The sequence below is a fragment of the Leptonychotes weddellii genome, chromosome 1 (genome assembly GCF_054177405.1).
Source record: "Leptonychotes weddellii isolate Sample4059 chromosome 1, ASM5417740v2, whole genome shotgun sequence".
Taxonomy (NCBI): Eukaryota; Metazoa; Chordata; class Mammalia; order Carnivora; family Phocidae; genus Leptonychotes; species Leptonychotes weddellii.
Window position 1 is genome coordinate 192083509 of NC_138369.1, and position 17544 is coordinate 192101052.

At 56.2% G+C, this 17544-nt stretch overlaps 1 protein-coding gene across 1 annotated transcript in view; it reads right to left on the reverse strand.

Annotated features, from left to right (window-relative positions):
• Positions 1-1318: 1318 nt before the first annotated feature.
• Positions 1319-17544, reverse strand: part of LSS (lanosterol synthase) — a 24067-nt gene continuing 7841 nt past the window's right edge. Inside the window, exons 8-22 of the mRNA XM_081820924.1 lie at positions 17474-17538; positions 16770-16888; positions 15433-15530; positions 14857-14884; positions 13387-13443; positions 12648-12719; positions 12296-12346; positions 11563-11712; positions 10853-10949; positions 9895-10000; positions 5357-5422; positions 4752-4832; positions 4008-4178; positions 2960-3038; positions 1319-2456 (exon numbers count right to left, since the gene is read on the reverse strand). Coding sequence (XP_081677050.1) covers positions 2325-2456; positions 2960-3038; positions 4008-4178; positions 4752-4832; positions 5357-5422; positions 9895-10000; positions 10853-10949; positions 11563-11712; positions 12296-12346; positions 12648-12719; positions 13387-13443; positions 14857-14884; positions 15433-15530; positions 16770-16888; positions 17474-17538 — 1372 coding nt within the window. The 3' untranslated portion in view covers positions 1319-2324. The remainder of the gene's footprint in view (positions 2457-2959; positions 3039-4007; positions 4179-4751; positions 4833-5356; positions 5423-9894; positions 10001-10852; positions 10950-11562; positions 11713-12295; positions 12347-12647; positions 12720-13386; positions 13444-14856; positions 14885-15432; positions 15531-16769; positions 16889-17473; positions 17539-17544) is intronic.

The following is a 17544-nucleotide window of genomic DNA, read 5'->3' on the forward strand; positions in this document are numbered from 1 at the left end:
GATTATTTGTTCCATTTCTTTGAAAAAAGTGGATGGTATTTTGATGGGGATTGCATTGAATGTGTAGATTGCTCTAGGAAGCACTGACATCTTCACAATATTTGTTCTTCCAATCCATGAGCATGGAACATTTTTCCATCTCTTTGTGTCTTCTTCAATTTCTTTCATGAGTATTCTTTAATTTTCTGAGTATAGATTCTTTGCCTCTTTGGTTAGATTTATTCCTAGGTATCTTATGGTTTTGGGTGCAATTGTAAATGGGATCGACTCCTTAATGAGAACTTGATTTTTAATCAGGCTGAGGCACATAATTTCCCCTCAAATAACTGGAGACACACCTGCTCATCTTGAAGCAGTTACTCTTATCCCCTGAACTGATGAGGTGGTGGCCCACTGTCCAACATGGTGCCCAAGTGACAGTCTCAGAAAACTCCAGATCTGTGACTATTCCCAACATGAGATCAAACACAAGTGTGATGTGCTTCAGCCTAAGGGAAACATGTCTGTTTATTAAGGTAGCTGGCCACAGAAGTGACAACATTTTCAGTAGAAAAGCAGATTTTCATTTCTTATGTTCTGTCTAGTGATCCGGCCATGGCTGGGAGTTTCCCAGGGGCAGTGGCCACTTCGAGGAGCAGACTGTGGTATATCACCACCTGGGTTCCTGCTGCCCCAGTGAGTGGAAAACATGGGCCAAGAAAAGAAGTGCAAGAGCAAACCCAGTAGATTTCAAAGAGATCTGAACAGTTCCTTCAGCCAAAATAAACACTCACTTAAACTGTCTGGGAAGAAGTGCTGACACTCAACAGACGTCCACTGAATACCCACTACGTGCCACACAGCACGGCAGCCAGTGGTGCCGGCAGGCCGTCTGTGTGCACACTCAGCCCAGGCCTGCAGGGCTCAGAGCAGAAGCACCACCTCGGGGCAAGAGGAGGTCAGTGGAGGAACGGCTAGACCAAGGCCCAAAGCAGGTGAGCCCCAGGCAGAGTCAGGGACAGCACTCAAGGCCACGAGAGCTGCAGGGTCAAGGCCACATGGTGCAAAGTCTCGGTGAGGGTCCTCCAGGGATCTGGGCAGAGAATGGCAGCAGCAGGGGGCACTCAGACATCTGGCTGTCTGACGGAGGATGGTCAGCCAAGGAAGCACAGCCAGGGGCTGCTGCCAGTCCAGGAGGTGGTACAGAGGAACAGCAGGTGGGCGGGGCACTGGGGTGGGCAAGCAGGCCAGGGCCTAGGGGCAACACCAGGCCTGGCTTTTATTCTCATCAAAGCTCCTGGTGACTTCTCACAGCCACACTCCTGGGGAAGCCCTGAGCATGTGAGCCACTTGTTCTCAAAGGTCAAAGGCAAATCCAGAACCCAGGTTTTTTCAGCCTGAGCCCCAAATCCACGCACATCAAACCAAACAGATTTAGAGCCAGAAGGGAATTCAGAAGTTTAGCACTGAAGAGGCACTGCCTTGGAAATCTGGCCCTCACTTGGGCTCAGAGCACATACCAGGATGTCAGGCCACCCAGCCAGCTGCACGGACTGCTCTGCTGCCCTCCCCACACGGCAGTGCCCCACAGTGCTAACCACCAAACCACTCATGAGCCCTCGTCCCTCACCGTGCTTAGCCTCCCGCCTGCGCTCTGTCAGCACCAGACACTAGAGGCTATCAACTCAGGACAGAAGGACGCTGGCTCCCACAACGGGCAGCACCGTGAGGCAGCATGGGTGGGCCTGAGGTGTAGGGCAGGGCTGGCGGCCACGTCTGGCTCCCCTTTGAGCAGGCACAGACACTTGGCAAGTCTGGTCCCCGTTCCTTCCTGAGCCCTGGGTGCCTGGGTGAACAGGGAGGACCAGCCTCCCTCTGGGCTGTTCGGAAAAGCTGTCACATCCCTCAGCCCCACAGACAGAAGACACAGGGACAAGCCCAGCCGAGCTGGCTCCTGGGAAGCACCTGGCAGGAGACAGACAAGGCACGGTCCCCCTCTCCCAAGAACTCAGGTACTGGTCAAGAAAGCGCCCCCAGCCCCACAACGAGGACGTGCACCATGCCCAGTATTGCAGAACATGCCACGCCTCCTCCAGGGTCACGGCTCAGCTTGTTCCTTTCCTCACCTGAGCGCCGCAAGCTCTTCTAAGAACTAAACCTATCCTGAAAATCAACTATCTAAAGTTACCAGCCCCAGCCCTGCCCCAGGCCTGGCCCCCGCCCTGCAGAAGTGGGTGGTGACGGGCACTGGGCCCCTGGGCAGGGCTCCTGCAGCTCACCCGAGCTGCTCCAACGGGAACTTGCCTGACACCTGCGCCCACCACCCACCCACCTGCCAGGCGCCCTCAAGGGTGGCCGGCGAGAGCACTCTCTGGGTATAGGCGGGAGAAGCGGCCAAGGGCCCAGATGGGGAAGACGTTCCTGTAGCTCGTATAGTTGATGGCACAGGACTTGTTGAAGACTCCAGCAATGTTTTCCTGAAAGAACACAGGGAAATAAACACAAAGGCTCAAAGGCTCCACCATGTGGCTAAGGGGCTCCCTGAATGGAAACCCCGGCCAGACAGTTGGGCAGCTCCTGGACAGTCCTGCTGCTGCCACCCTAGCTCTGGACCCCTGCCCTGCAGCAAAGCCTCCAGCCTGAGTCACCAGCTCCTCCAAGGGAGGGGGTCAGCCTTATGTGACCTTGTGATGCCTGCAGGACAGGTGAAGGCTGCTTCTGCACTCCCTGCTGAGTCAGAGCCATCAGGCAGAGCCTGAGGGTGCCCAGAACCCCCACCCCCACACCCAGCACCAGCCCTGCCTCTGAGCCAGGGCTTCATCTGCAAATATAGACCTGCTTCCAACACACGCTCTCACTGTGGTGTTTATGAATCTCAAATCCCCAAAGCTCACCAGCATGCCACAGGTGTGTGAAAACGATCATGCAAATCGAGGTCAGTGTTGGCTGGAGCCTTGCTCCTCAGACCTCCTTGGCATACCTGGGGCCAGTCGCCATTGGAGAGCTGTTTCCGAAGCAGACACCTGACTCCTCTCTCCAGGGCCTCTACGCAGGGATGCCTGGGGAAAGAGGAGGCACTGAACACATCTGCCGCCACTCTCTGGAGGAGAGCGCCTCTGGGCAAGCCCAAGCTGCATCCTCACCCTCACGCAGCCAGGCGTGCACAGATGTGAAATCCAGTGTGATGACCGGACCTGCCCCGCCTGACACGCCCACTAGGAGAGCTGGCATGACAGGCCACTACTGCACATTTTCTACCCCAAATCCCAGACACCCAGATTCCTGAGAAACGCAGAACACAGCATGTGGGGAGGTGAGCAGGCCGGGTGGGCAGCCCCCCAAACATGGCTGGGTGAGGGCTCTGCCTGCTCCAGACCGGCCCCAGTGGCCCCGGCCACCAGTCGCTGCTCTTCTGCTCACGCCAGGACAGGAGGAGGGGAATCCTCGTGCCCACTACCCAGGCCCACTGGCCTTCAGGATCCTCTAAGGGCCACAGAAGTCACGTGTGCTAATCCTCACTCATCGTGCCAAGGGCTGACACACCACAAGGACTGTGGGGTCAGGAGCGGTGGGTGGCACACTGCCCTAGGGGTCCCCCACACACTCGGCTGTTCCTGTTCACACTGATGTAGCCTAACTTTGGGGGATTTTAGGAAGATTCCCCAAACAACCCCGAAGCCAACAGGGCAGCACAGACCGGGATACCGTGCGCGTCTGCGTGTGCCCGACACACGTGTGGAGGCAGGAGGGCCCAAAGAGAGCGGCTGCAGGGACCTGCCTCACCGCACCCTGTGGATACGGGCCCCCTCTCCCTTGCTAACACTTCGGGTGGTCTTCTTCTCAAAGGCGAGCCTCTGCGCAGGAAGCCCGCGTTTGGAAAGACCTATGCCCTTGCCCTGCACACTTCACCTCCTCCCATCCCTGCTCAGAGCTCAGCTGCCCACACCCCGCCCGAACTGCCTGCTCGAGGCTCAGTGTCCTTCCTCTCCTCGACCCCACTACCCGGGGATGGGTCCCACAGCCCCCACCTGACAGCCATCAGCCCCATCAGGGCCCAGCACGTGTTGTGGACCTGGGACGTGGCACTCTGCACATAACGCCGCTGCTCACAGGACTCGAACTCCTCCCCCCAGCCTCCATCCACCATCTGCCTGGAGAGCAGGAAGTCGCAGGCCTGGGAGACCGCTGCACACACAGCCCTGCAGAGACCAGTAAGATGAGAGACACTTCCACTCCAGGGGGGCCCCAGGACAGATCACCCACTGGCCAGGCCTCCCTGGGGGTATGGGGAGGAGTACAGTGCACTCCAGGCCCACCCACCATGTGATGTGAAGGGCACAGGGACACCTTCCTCCCAGATACAGCGAAAAGCTCTGTGGCTGCAGATACTGCGCTGGCGTGACCACCCCCCACCCGAAACTCCCAGCACAAAGCAGAGCTGGGTGAGGTGGCTGGGGACAGCTCAGACCTGAGGCCACCTCCCTTCTCTCAACCCAGCCCAGAGGGGGTCCCACTGGGGGTGGTGGCCAGGTGAGCCCAGAGGGTTCCTCCACATACAAGCTACTAGCCGGAAGCTTCCCAGAGCAGTGAGGCAAGGTCTCAGCTCAGTGTCTTTACTAGGCCACTGTCGGCTCATGAGCCAGGAATCTCACTGATTAGAAAAACACAAAATACGCCCCAAATCCAACATCAAAGGAAAAGACACCCCACCCCCAGCAGAGCGTCCTGCTGAGAAGAGCCCCACCCCACCAGGGGCAGGTGCCCTCACTCACCCACTGCGGTAAGTCTGCCCCATGCAGGCGAAAGCTTCTAGCCCAAACCAGGTGCCGTAGGTGAAGCAAACCCCCCAGGAGCTGGAGGAAGACAAAGGAGAGCCTCAGCCTTTCAGTCTCTTCAGAAGGGTGTTGAAAACAACAGGAATTCTGCCAGACTTGTGAGAACTGGTTCCATCGTGGGGTCGGGGAAGCTGACGTTATTTTCAAGAAAACCATCCACATGGCCTTGGGCAAGCCACCAACTTGTGCCTCAAGCTTTAAGGCTAAGCAAAACAGACCTGCCCGGCCTGGCCCTCACAGGATGTAAGCCCTGATCCACACCCAGAGGAGGGAGTAATCACAGACACGGACCAGGCCCCAGCCCACGGAGCCCTTCCCACCCACACACTTGGCCAAACTGCTTCAGCAACAACTGAGCAAGCACCACCGGGATGAGGCCAGGCGCTCAGACCCGAACAAGGTCCACCAGAACTCTGTTGCTGGCAGCCTCACTCCCAGAGACTTCTGGTGTAGCACAAGGACATAAGTGAGCATCCCAGAAGCACACTGAGAGCAGAGCCCTCGCAACCCCAGGCACGTCCGCACACCAGGAGCTCACTTACCCTTCCCAGGAGCCATCAGCCCGCTGCTTCTGCCGACAGAACTCCAGGCCCTGCTTGAGCGTCTCCCTGGAACACAGGAGGATGCTAACAAACTCTGCGGGGAAACGGCAATCCACCTACCCCGATTCCTCCCATCCTACCGCCTCAGACGAACGAGCATGGTTTCCCATAAAAATAGGTAAAAAGAAGCCAACAGTCGAGAGAAGAAACACAAAGGTCAGAGAGAAAGGGATGAGAGGACACGGGAGGGAGAAGCAAAGTCGTGGTGAGAAGAAAGCAGTGCAGGAGGAAAGTGGAAGTCAGCGACATGCCCACAATAGAAGCAGCTACAGACAGAATCTGTTTCACCACAATCACGTCAGCGACACAAGCTTGAGGAAATACACAGAAAGAAATTTTAAAAATTTTAAAAAGAAATAAAAAATCAGACAGAAGATGAGAGATCCACCCTAAGTCTAACTGGTTCTCTGAAAAGGCTGGAGTGAAGGTACAAAGGCAGCCCCCGAGGTGATCCCCAAGAGCCTCACCTGCAGATACCCGCCCCCGTGACAGCCCCCCCCCTTGGGACTTGTTTCCAAACAACAGACTGCAGCCAAGTTGACAGGACATCAAGTTTTATTTACTCATTTGAGAGCGAGAGAGAGAACGCACCAGCAGAGGGCAGAGGGAGAGGGAGAAGCAGGCTCCCCACTGAGCAGGAAGCCCGATGTGGGGCTGGATCCCAGGACCCCGAGATCGTGACCTGAGCCGAAGGGAGACGCTTGACCATCTGAGCCCCCCAGGCGCCCCGAGGAATGCTTTTTACTATTTATAATATTTTTAGAGCTTCCCTGTAAGTTTGAAATGAAGAAGAATTTCAAGTCAAGCAGAGTACCTAGCTACCTTAAACTTTATCTCTAAAATTCCCAGATAAATTTAACAATTTAGTATCACAAATTAATACATCTATTTAAAGATTAAACGCTTCTGTTCAAACTGTCTAGAGCTTTCCATGGTACTAACACTCACCCTGTGCTTCCCACACTGTTGCTCCCCACCTTGGGCAGGGCGGCCCGGGCCAATGGGTGACGTGACTGGGACCAGGACCACACCACCTGGAAAGGGCAAGGGCAGTGGGTCTCCCCACACAGGCTGTCCCCAAAATCACTGTGGCTCCAGGGAAAAATAATCGTCCCAGATAAAGATCTAATAAAACAACACTCATTAAGGTTAAAATAGGGAAAAGCTGGAAATGAAAATTTAGAAATAACCAAGAGGCCACTAAAACAACAAAATACCTGCAACCACTGTGACTCCTGCAGGAGAATGCGACCTGACAGGGGACAGCGTCCCCTGCCCTCAGACACCTCAGCAGCACAGACTGAGCCAGCTCCATAGGACCCACGGCAATGTGGGATCAAGCAGTCCTAACAGGTTCCTCCCTGCGGACAAGAGCGACTCGCTTCTGCATTCTCCAAGTCTCCTCCAAGAAGCACACTTTGTTATAAACTTCCTAAAATGATGATCTATTAAGGGAAAAGGTCAACTGCATGACAGTCACCGCGGACAAGCTGTGCCCAGAGGAAGGGACCACGGCTTATGGTGCGGCTCAGCACAGGGCCCACGGACCCCCGGCCCTCGTGAGCGAAGCGCGACAAAACACAGGGCCCCCAAGTGGCTGCACCGCCTGCCCGAACAGAAGGAAACCAGCAAAACACAACCAGAAAACCCTCCGATTGTTTGGAAGTAAAGCCACATACTCCCTAAGTAACTCCTGGCCAGAGAAGAACTCACGACAGAAACAAAGTAATTTTAACTGAATGATACACCGAGACTTAACGTAGACGTAAACTAAGCACATTTAAAAAGAAAGCCTGAAAATCATTTAAGTGTCTAATTAGAAAAATAAATAAAGTCGATATAATAGAGCAAAAATTGATAAAACCAAAAACAAACACATCAAAAAAATAAACAAACGTATACCATGATAGAATCAAAGACTGAAAATGGTTTCTTTGAAAAGCCTGGTAAGACCAACAAGCTCCTGGGGCGCCTGGGTGGCTCAGTTGTTGGGCGTCTGCCTTCGGCTCAGGTCATGATCCCAGAGTCCTGGGATCGAGCCCCGCATCAGGTTCCCAGCTCATCAGGGAGTCTGCTTCTCCCTCTCCCACTCCCCCCTGCTCATGTGCATGCTCTCTAATAAATAAATAAATAAATAATCTTAAGAAAGGAAAGGAAAGGAAGACTGACAAGAGATCCAGGCGCCAACGTCGGGAAGGAAATGAGGACTCAGTGGGGATGGAGCTGCTGTTCAGGACACTGCAGGCAGCTCTGTGCAGATCCACATAAAATGGAGCTGATATGGGACAATCCCAAAACTGATACAAACACGAAGAAAAGGAAATCTATACAGTCCTAGAACAAGTAAAACTGAACCTGTAATTAAAAATTTAACACCTTCCCTCAAAGGAAACTCCAGGCCCAAATGGAGCCTCCAAACACTTGAGGCAGAAATAGCACGAATTCTCACAAACTCTTCCAGAGAATCTAAAAAGAAAATATACTTCCCAGCTCCTCCTACGAGTCCTGCATCACTTTCACAGGAGAGCCTGAGCCTGAAAAGGACACTGTAAGGGAAACTACTCCATAACCACAGTTGTAAAAATCCCTTAAAAAGTACTTTTCAAACTGAATCCAGCAATATCTAAAAAGGAAAAGCACACTATGACCAAGCTGAGTTTATACCAGCTTTGCCGTGAAGCGTGGAACGAGATCACACTGGGGTGAAGGGGAACCCACAGGGGTGCATGAGGGTACCCCGTAACACAGTGAGTCCACTCCTAAGCACAGGTCCTCAAGAAATGGGTACCCTGGGCCCCAAAAGCACAGTGTGTTCACAGCAGGATGATTCAGAGGGACCAACTGAAAGACCCCTGAGGATCCAAGACAAACCGATGGATAAATAAAGTATGCCATCTGCACTCCTCAGACATGCTGACAGCAAAGGAGGGTGGGCTTGCTGCTCCGCGACCACCTGGCTGGGCCTCATGAGCACCAAGTGAATGGAGAAAGCCAGACCCACGAGTACCGCCGTGGGATCCCCCAAGTGTAGGATCACAGCCACCTGAGGAGAACCAGAAGGGGAGCTTCTGGTAACATCTATGTGCCCGCTGGGGTCACACGGGTGTGTCCACTTCATGATAATTCATCAGGCACCACACATAAGATCTGTGCATCTCTCTCTACGCGTGCCAGACGTCAACAGGACAGGCTTATTTAAAAACCACCGTTTATGTGGACACAGGTGCAGTTGGGAATATAGATCTTTTTTACCAATATTAAGATGTGAAAAATAACTGATTTTTGTGTTACTGCTGTGATACTCTGAGCCCTTAGTACACATATTTGATGTAGAATTGACCTAGGAGGGGCACCTGGGTGGCTCAGATGGTTAAGCAGCTGCCTTCGGCTCAGGTCACGATCCCAGGGTCCTGGAATCGAGTCCCACATCGGGCTCCCTGCTCTTTGGGAGCCTGCTTCTCCCTCTCCCACTCCCCCTGCTTGTGTTCCTGCTCTCGCTGTCTCTCTCTCTCTCAAATAAATAAAATCTTTAAAAAAAATAATAATAAAGGGGCACCTGGGTGGCTCAGTCGTTAAGCATCTGCCTTCGGCTCAGGTCATGATCCCAGGGTCCTGGGATCGAGCCCCGCATCGGGGTTCCCTGCTCGGGAGCCTGCTTCTCCCTCTCCCACTCCCCCTGCTTGTGTTCCTGCTCTCACTGTCTCTCTCTCTCTCTCAAATAAATAAAATCTTTAAAAAAATAATAATAAAGGGGCGCCTGGGTGGCTCAGTCCGTTAAGCCGCTGCCTTCGGCTCAGGTCATGATCCAGGCGTCCTGGGATCAAGTCCCGCATCGGGCTCCCTGCTCTTTGGGAGCCTGCTTCTCCCTCTGCCTCTCTCTCTCTCTCTCATGAATAAATAAATAAAATCTTTAAAAAAAAAAAAAAGAATTGACCTAGGAACAACATGGACTTGAACTTCGAAGGTCCACTGATAAGCGTATTTTTCCCGATAAATATGGTATAGTACTGTAAGTGTACTTTCTCTTCCTTATCATTTTCTTTAATGTTTCCTTTTCTCCAGCTTACGTTACTGTAAGAATACAATATATAAAAAATACAACATACAAATATGTGTTCATCAACTGCCTATGTTATTGGAAAGACTTCCAGTCAACAGTAGGCTATTAATAGTTAGGATTTCAGGGAATCCAAAGTTATATGCAGACTTTCAACTGTGTGGGGGTTTGGCATCCCTAACCCGTGAGTTGTTCAAGGGTCTACTGTACTTCGAGGCATACAACTGGATTCAGCAACACTGGAAATCCCTTCCGTCATTAAATGAGTTTTATTCCAGAGTCCCCTCCCTGCAGTGAGCCACCCACCCCAGCAACCACGTGCTCTCCGTGTCCACTGTGGCAGCGTCCCAGCTCCTGGCTCCTGAACAGGTAGCACTCATGGCTCAGTGACCAAACAACCCTGTGCCAAGGCCACCCTTACCTGATCTCCCCGGCCCTGTGGTCTGGGAAACGCTCATGGAAAAGCTTCAGTGCCTGCATCACGGCCGAGGTGCACTCCACATATGTGTAGTCAATCATGATGTCCCCTGAGAGAGGGAAGGAAGGATCAACACATACATGAGTTTCATCTTGTCACCCAATTTGGCAACTCACGCCAAACCACGAAGAATGAGAGCGCCATAACATGCAGAGCCTACACGGGACAGCAAGAACCTGATCATCCTCCAGAGGAAACAAGGAAAGGGTTCCCAGTGACTGGTCCAGGAGACATGGCCACCAGGTGGGAGGGTGGCTGGCATTACACAGCGACCTGGAGACCCATATCTGGCTGTAGGACATTTGGGCCAGTGGGAGAGTGAAGGAGAGAGGTACAGGGCAGAGCCACACCCCAGCCCAACTAGACCACATTTAACAGTTACAGAAGTGAGACAGAGACCGGAAAGCAGGGGTCCAGGGGCATGTGAGGGCAGCACTCAGGGAAAGAGGCCGCCCTGGCAGACTAGAACCGTCGGACACAGCAGGGAGGACACAGGGCCAGTGCGTCCCCACCGACACCTCCCTGCAATGTGCCTGGGCTCTGTGAAGAGCACCCAGGACACAGGATGGTCTCCACAGAGGATAGAGCACACAGCAAGAGCCAGCCCGGGCTCGAGCCAGAAAGCCAGGTGTGAATCCCACTGACTCCTCCACCAACCTCAGAAACAAAACCACAGCTTCTCCATCCACACCCACAGGCACTATGGCCACCTTCCGAGGTGAGAAGCACAGCCTACTCCAGGGCTTAGGGGTGCTCCTTAAAGGGTCCACAGTCATTTGCAGAACCTTAGCTGGCGCTGCTCCCAGCCTGGGGAAACAACTCAGGGCTCTGGTTGGCGAATCCATCTCACAGCAGGCAGGGTCCCCGGGTCTGTGTACCACCTGGCTGGCCAACCACTCACCAAAGACCTCCGAGGGGTTCAGCAGCTCCAGCAAGTGCCCCCCACGCTTAGTCTCATAGGTGGCAAACCCTCCATCAGAATTTCTCATGTTCAGCAACTAAAACCAGAGAGAGGACATCCTGAGAGTTCACCCATGCACTTGAGCATGAGGGGGAAGCCCACAAGCTGCAGTGGACCTTTCTAGAAACACCCAAGGCTAAGACCCATGGGGCAGGGATAGGGAACGGGGAGCCAGTTCTCACATTAAACCGAGACCCTCAGTGCCTAGAGCAGTGGGCAACAACTTTATCAAGCAGGTGCTCCACGAGTGACCATCTGGGACCCTGGCATGCACTTGCTTATCCATTTATAAGTCACATGTATACCGCCAAGCTATATGACCTCCGTTGTAAAACATGCACAGAAACTGGGTGTCCTGAAAGGATTCTGTACAAACACAAACAGAAGTTCTCGTTTTCTCTTCAGATACCCAGTGGAGAATGCCAGCCCTCCCTGGCGAGGAGCCAGATCCACGAGCCTCCAACAGGACTCATGGTTTCCCCAAACACAGATACCACCAGAGGATGCGCCCCTCTGGGCTTGCAGTCTGACCCCGGGGAAAGCGCAGCTCACATGCGGCGCTAAGCGGACCTGAGGGTGTGTGGTGGGGCAGTCCGGGCCTCCGGCGTGCACAGTGCCCCGTGACCAGAGCCCCCTGCCCGGAGCCTCACCACAGCAACAGCATCATAGAGCCGCTCTCGCGCGACGTGCTTGGTGACAAAGGGACACTTTTCCTGCAGGAGAAGGATGGACTTCAAGGCCTCCGCTGTGCAGTCGGCAACAATCCAGCCACAGTCCAGCGTGCTGAAGGGAAAGCCACCCTGCAAAGTGTGGGGCCTGTCATGGCCAGCGTGGAGGGCTGAGCCCGCACCCGGGTCGTCAGGACCCCCCAAGGTGAGAGCACCCTTCCTCAGCGGTGCCGAGGCCCGGCCCCCAAAGAGGCGCAGCTGCGGCTCCACGCCACACACACGCGGACGGGCCTCCCGGCCCGCGGTGAGAAGGCGCACACGCTGTGTCCACGCTCCACACACCCAGAGGAGCTGCCCTCCGCCCTCTGCAGCACCCCCGTCACCCTGATCCGTGTTCCGACAGAACGCGGTCTCTGCTCTCTGCACACGCTGCCGTCTAAAAGCACCTCTGAGCGCACGTGTGTGTGCGTGTGCGTGTGCACGCGTGTGCGTGCGCACAGTACCGGACACGGCCGCATGAGGAAGCCCTGTACGGCTCAGCCACCTCGTATAGCCATCTCCCCGGCCAGGGAAACCTCAGATGTGTTGCCGGAACCCCACGCCGTGTGTCTGTGAGAGCAGGAAGGCCCAGGAGGCCGAGGGAAGAGCCACTCAGAGGGCAAAGCATGGCCAACCAGGGCCCAGGCCTGGGGGCAAACAGGGCTGGCTGTGGTACCTTGCTCATCTGGCGGTAGTACTTCTGGTAGTCAGGGGGGCTGTCTGGGACCTGGGCAGCGTCCAAGAGGCACATGTGGAAAGCAGAGGAGGTCCCAGTCACACCGGGGCCGGCAGGTCTGGTGCGGAACATGCAGGGACCCGTAGCCGCTGCCCGACGGCCCTCTCAACCGTCAGAGCCGAAGGCCCCTTCAAGGCAGCACCGCTGTGGCCCGGGGCCCACAGCCCCATCCACTGCTGCAGAAACGTGCCCAGGCACCACCCTGAGGTGGAGAGGGCGGGCAGGGGTGCCAAGGCGGAGGTGAGGAGGCGGCACCCCTGCCTGTGGGGAGCACAGGCAGATTTTGCCTCACCTGTGAGATCCGGAGAAACTCATGTGCCTGCTGCAGGGAAGACGAAAACTCAGGCCTGTGTTGTGCCCCTGCCTGGAAGAGACAACAGAGGCTGAGCCGCTCGGGGGCACAAGCCTGCACAGCCGAACTGGTCCCCAAACAATCCTGGTGACATCTTGCCACCACTGGGAAACAGGAGCAAACCCACCCGAGTCTCAGGCTCTTCCGTTTCTGCTGACAAGTCAGGAAGATGTGATGGAGAAATGAAGGAGACAGAAAGGAGTCCACACCACACCCGGCCCAGCCCGGCCCGTGTCCAGAGGACCCCGGCCCCATCGAAGGCAGACCCCCATGTGGCCCAGACCCCTTCTCAAGGCTCTCCAGAATGTCACCACCCTCAATCCCACCAGCACAAAAACACATTCTGATTTCTCTCCAGCATGTGCTGAGAGGTATCCATGATAAGCAGTCTGAGTGTTGTGAAAAGCCTAGAGCCCACTCCCCCTGCTAGAAGCTTCCTGCCCTGTCTCCCCAGGAACAGATCTTACAAGGCTCCCTGCTCCTGAAGCCTCCCAGCCGGCCCACCACCCAAAGCTGCTGGGCAAGACCGCTGCCTCAGTGGGACCATCGCCAGAGGCCTCAGATCCCAGGTGAACCAAGAGTCAGGAGGTCTGCAACTGCCATGTCCGCACTGGAAGCAGCAGTGGACACCCGGGAAGGTCAACTAGAGGCTGAAGAACAAGGAGGCAGAGCCACGTACCTCTAGCAGAGCCTGGATGGCAAATGAGGTGTCCCACACCTGCGAGCCGTTGGTGCCCTGCACACAAGGACCAGCCGTTAGAGCAGCGCAGCTCCCCCGACCCACCCACCATCGCCCAGGATCTGACAGGCACCTGGGGAGCCAAGGAGAAGTCTGGGGGCTCCCAACAGCTCCTGCAAAGAGGTGGGAGCCCAGCCAACTCCTGACCCCAGGCCCCATGCTCTGTGCACCCCTCAAAGCCCATGAGGGCAGAAGAGGGGCTGTTCCTGCAGGCAGGTGAGGGTTGGGCAGCCCCACCCGCCTTCACCAGGCCACCAGCCAGGACAGAACCCTCTCAGGGCACTTCCAGGATCTGGACGACCACTGCCTGTGACTAGAAACATCCCCTCACATCTGAGTATGCCTGGAGGTGGTGGCGCCTGGCTGAGGCCTCAACGGAGCTGGGAAGGCCCTCTTCAAATCCCACCCTAGGAGCCTAGTTCAACAGTCAACACTCTGGTCCCACGAGAATGCCAGTGGCCAAATCACACTGAAACAGAGATAGGGACACTCAGATAATAGGGACAGGGCTGGCAACACCAGAGCCCAGACCAATTGACAGCCCTGAGGGGGCATCAGAAACCATGGCCTTGCAGGACAATATGCAGGAAGGACACCTGCCACCAGGAAAGCCTCCTGGCCAAAAGAAACCAGTTCAGGATCAAGCCTCAGGGTCTAACCTCCAGCTGCAGGAAACAGAGGGCACAGAGGAAACAACCAGGCAGATCCAGAAGGTGGGTGCTCTAAGGAACCAACCGCCCAGGAAGAAGGGCGCCTGGACCACTGGACAAAAGTGGCTTTGAGGACCAGCCACCTGGCTCAAACCCTGATGCCAACAAATGTGCCCCAAAACCACATGAGGGACCGTCGTCAAGCCTGCAAGGCGCTGACACAGCACAGTCCTTCTGTAAGAACGAATCAGCTAGGGCACCGAAGGATCCGACCACCTCCTCCTCTTCTTGGCACGTGCGAGTCGGGGAGCCGGGAGTAAGGCAAGGACGCCAAGGTGAACTCTGCGCTAGACGGTGCTGGGTCCATGTGTACGTGTCCTAAAGGGCAGTGGCCCATCTGATCCAAGAACACTGCTGGAGGCTCCACATTTCCACACTGAGCCGACTGGTGACCCAAACCTCGCATTCTGGCATCTTGTAAGATCCCGTTAGCACGGCCCTTCTCACTCAAGTCCGATGTGCCTTACTCAGCGCTAAGTCAAAAGCCCGCACAGGATCACACTGCTGCTGAAAGGGAAACGACCCTGGGGCCTGTCGGCATCCCTGCCACTGGCTGTCCCCTCAGACGCAGGACTGCGGATACTTGCAGCCGCTCAGCACATGCTGCCAGAACTCACTGGGAGGAGCAGTTATCTTAACAAACCCAAAGAGCAGCAATGGTTGGTAAGGAAGCAAGTGGCCGTGGCCTTGTAGCCTTTACCTGCATTTTCATGCCATCGAGGCCCAGCCTGTGAGGACGAGAAAAGCCCAGGTCAGGGAGTAGAGGGCAAAGAGCTGAAGTCAGGTGGCCACCCAGAGCCCGGCTCAACCCACTTACGGCAGCAGGCCCACAGGACCACCAGAGGGAAGAGGGCCCCCTCGAATGCAGGACTCCCCACCATGGGACACCATGGGACACACCCACCCACCACGGTTGCACTGCAATCAGTGACTGATCAGTTGTCCTGGTCAGTGAGGCCTTCCTGACGTTCACCGGAACCTGCCCCTTCTGCCCACAGGCTTCCAAGTTCTACCTTCCAAAACCACCAGAAGTGCCCGCTACGTGGCAGATCTTTCAACTCAAAGATAACCCTCACCATCTTCCACAAACCCTGAAATTCCTCGTTCCAGGCGTTACCCCAGACCCCAAAGCACCCTTGGCAGGATGCTGAGATACGGGATCCTGTCACCTGCCACTGTGCCCAGGGAGGTCACCACGCGTGTCTGCCCTTGGCTCTCAGTCACACGTAACAGGAACCTAGTGACAGTGACCAGCCAGGCCCTTCCCACTACTCACCAGAGGTAGTCAGGAATCCTAGAGATGTGCTCCTGGAAGGCGGCGGAGGCTGGCCCATCCACGTACCAGCGCACAAGCATGTTGATGGTTTTCGAGATCTGTGGGAGACACGGCCCTATCGGGACCCTGCTCCAGGCCCGCAGCAGCTCCTGAGCACGAGGACTATAGCCCAAACACCGGGCCCCCAGCACCACCTCACTTTGGGCCAGACCAGGCCTTCCACCCTAAGCCCTGAGAGCCAGAGACCAAGCCAGAGTTGTACCCCAGAAAGGGAGGCAGGAAAGGCCTGAGGCATGTGCAGAGAGAAGGCAGGGCATCCTGTGAGAGACAACGTGAGCCGAGCCAGCTGGCGAGCAAGCACAGTCACCAGGAGGGCTGGGGGCCCCACACGGGGCCCCTGGTGGGCATGTGGGGTGTGCCGTGTCCTACATGCCTCAGATGGCTGACAGAGAACAGCATGGCCTGAGGAGCATGGGAGAGGCAGAGAGACAAGAGCTGTGGAGCAGGGACTGCTTTAGAATGTTCTGAAGGCCCAAACCTCGCACTCTGGCATCTCGTTAAGATCCCGTTGGCACTGCCCTTCTCACTCAAGTCAGATGCACTTTACTCAGCGCTAAGTCGAAAGCCCACACGGGATCACACGCTGCAGAAAGGGAAATGACTCACGGCTCCAAGCCCCACAGAACACCAGCGAGCAGGGTCGGGAGTGGAGCTGTGTGGTATGGCACCAACTGGACTGACTCAGAAAGGCTGCCATCATGGCCCGCCAGAGGCCCAAAACAACAGTCTTCTGTAGCTGTCACCCCACAGCTGAGAGGCAGCCCCCCAACCCTGCGCTGCCCGGGATACACCTGCCTCTACAGTGTGTCCACGCCGGGCCTCTGCCAGGCCCAGAGCCTCACGATGCAAAGCCAGGTCGGGAGCCCAGAGGCTCAGAGGTGAGAGCTCGGAGTCACCAGGCTCAGCAGGAACCGGGGCTGGAGCCCAAGCACCCCAGCACTCTAAACCCCACAAGGCAAGGGCAGACAGTGAGTTCTGTGGGGAGATGGTCAACGGAGGAAAAGCATCCCTCCCAACTGTCCAGAAAGATCTTGAGAGGTGGCCCAAGGAGCAGCATTCCAAGCACACCAGGTGGTGGGCAGGGAAGGGAGTGCTAAGTGCAGGAGGAACACAGGGGACAGAACGGGGGGTCCCGTCTGCCAGGCTCTGGTGGGAGACCTCACCTCCAGGAAGACCCCCACTCCCAGCTCCAGAGACTGGCCTCGAGAGGGCCTCCCGCCCCAGCTTCTTACCCTACACAGGGTGGGGTACAGACACAGGGCAGTGGGAGCACTGACCGGGCCAATGCTGATGCACTTGGAGAAGCGGTCGTCTGCTGCGATGTGCTCATACAGCTTCTGGATGGCCCGCTGCCGAAGGCTGGGGCTGTGGTGGCGTTCGTACAGGTTGAGTAGTGCTGCAGGGGCGAAGTCATCAGTATGGGACAGCACCCGGGCCCTTCCCTGCCCTGTCTTCCGCACCGGCTCTCCCTGACACCCTAGTGTGCCGCCCCGCCCTGCCCTGCCCCTAGTGCCTTGTTTCCCGAAGGGAAATCCAGCCGGGGTGCAGCTCAGCATTGACGGAGGCAGGGTCCCAGCTCCCACCGGGGGGCCCAGCACAGAAGACGTGACCAAGGGGATGCAGGAGCAAGGGAACATGACCCTTCCACACGCTGCACCCCTGCTGGCCTCCAAGCCACCAGGCTTCCCGCAGGGAGACGGGCCTACACCGGGCCCCACGGAGGCCTGTACCTTCTCCCCTGAGGGAAGGAACGAGCATGCCCTCCAGGCCTGCAGCTCCCAAACCTCCTGTCCAGGAGCCCCAGCCCCAGCCTTGCTCCAGGGGCAAAGACGGAGCACACCCACTGGACACGAAGCACACACGGCTGCCCCCTAGTCACACGGGACCCAAACGACAGCTGGTGAAAGGGGAGGAGACTCAGCACCACTTGAGGTGCCAGCCACGTCCTGGGAGGCCCGCCAGCCCGTCAGCAAGCACCCACCGAACACCACGCGGAGCAGCCAGCTGTGTGGTGTGTACAGCTCGTCAGGGGCCACGCTGCTCCTGTGTGCC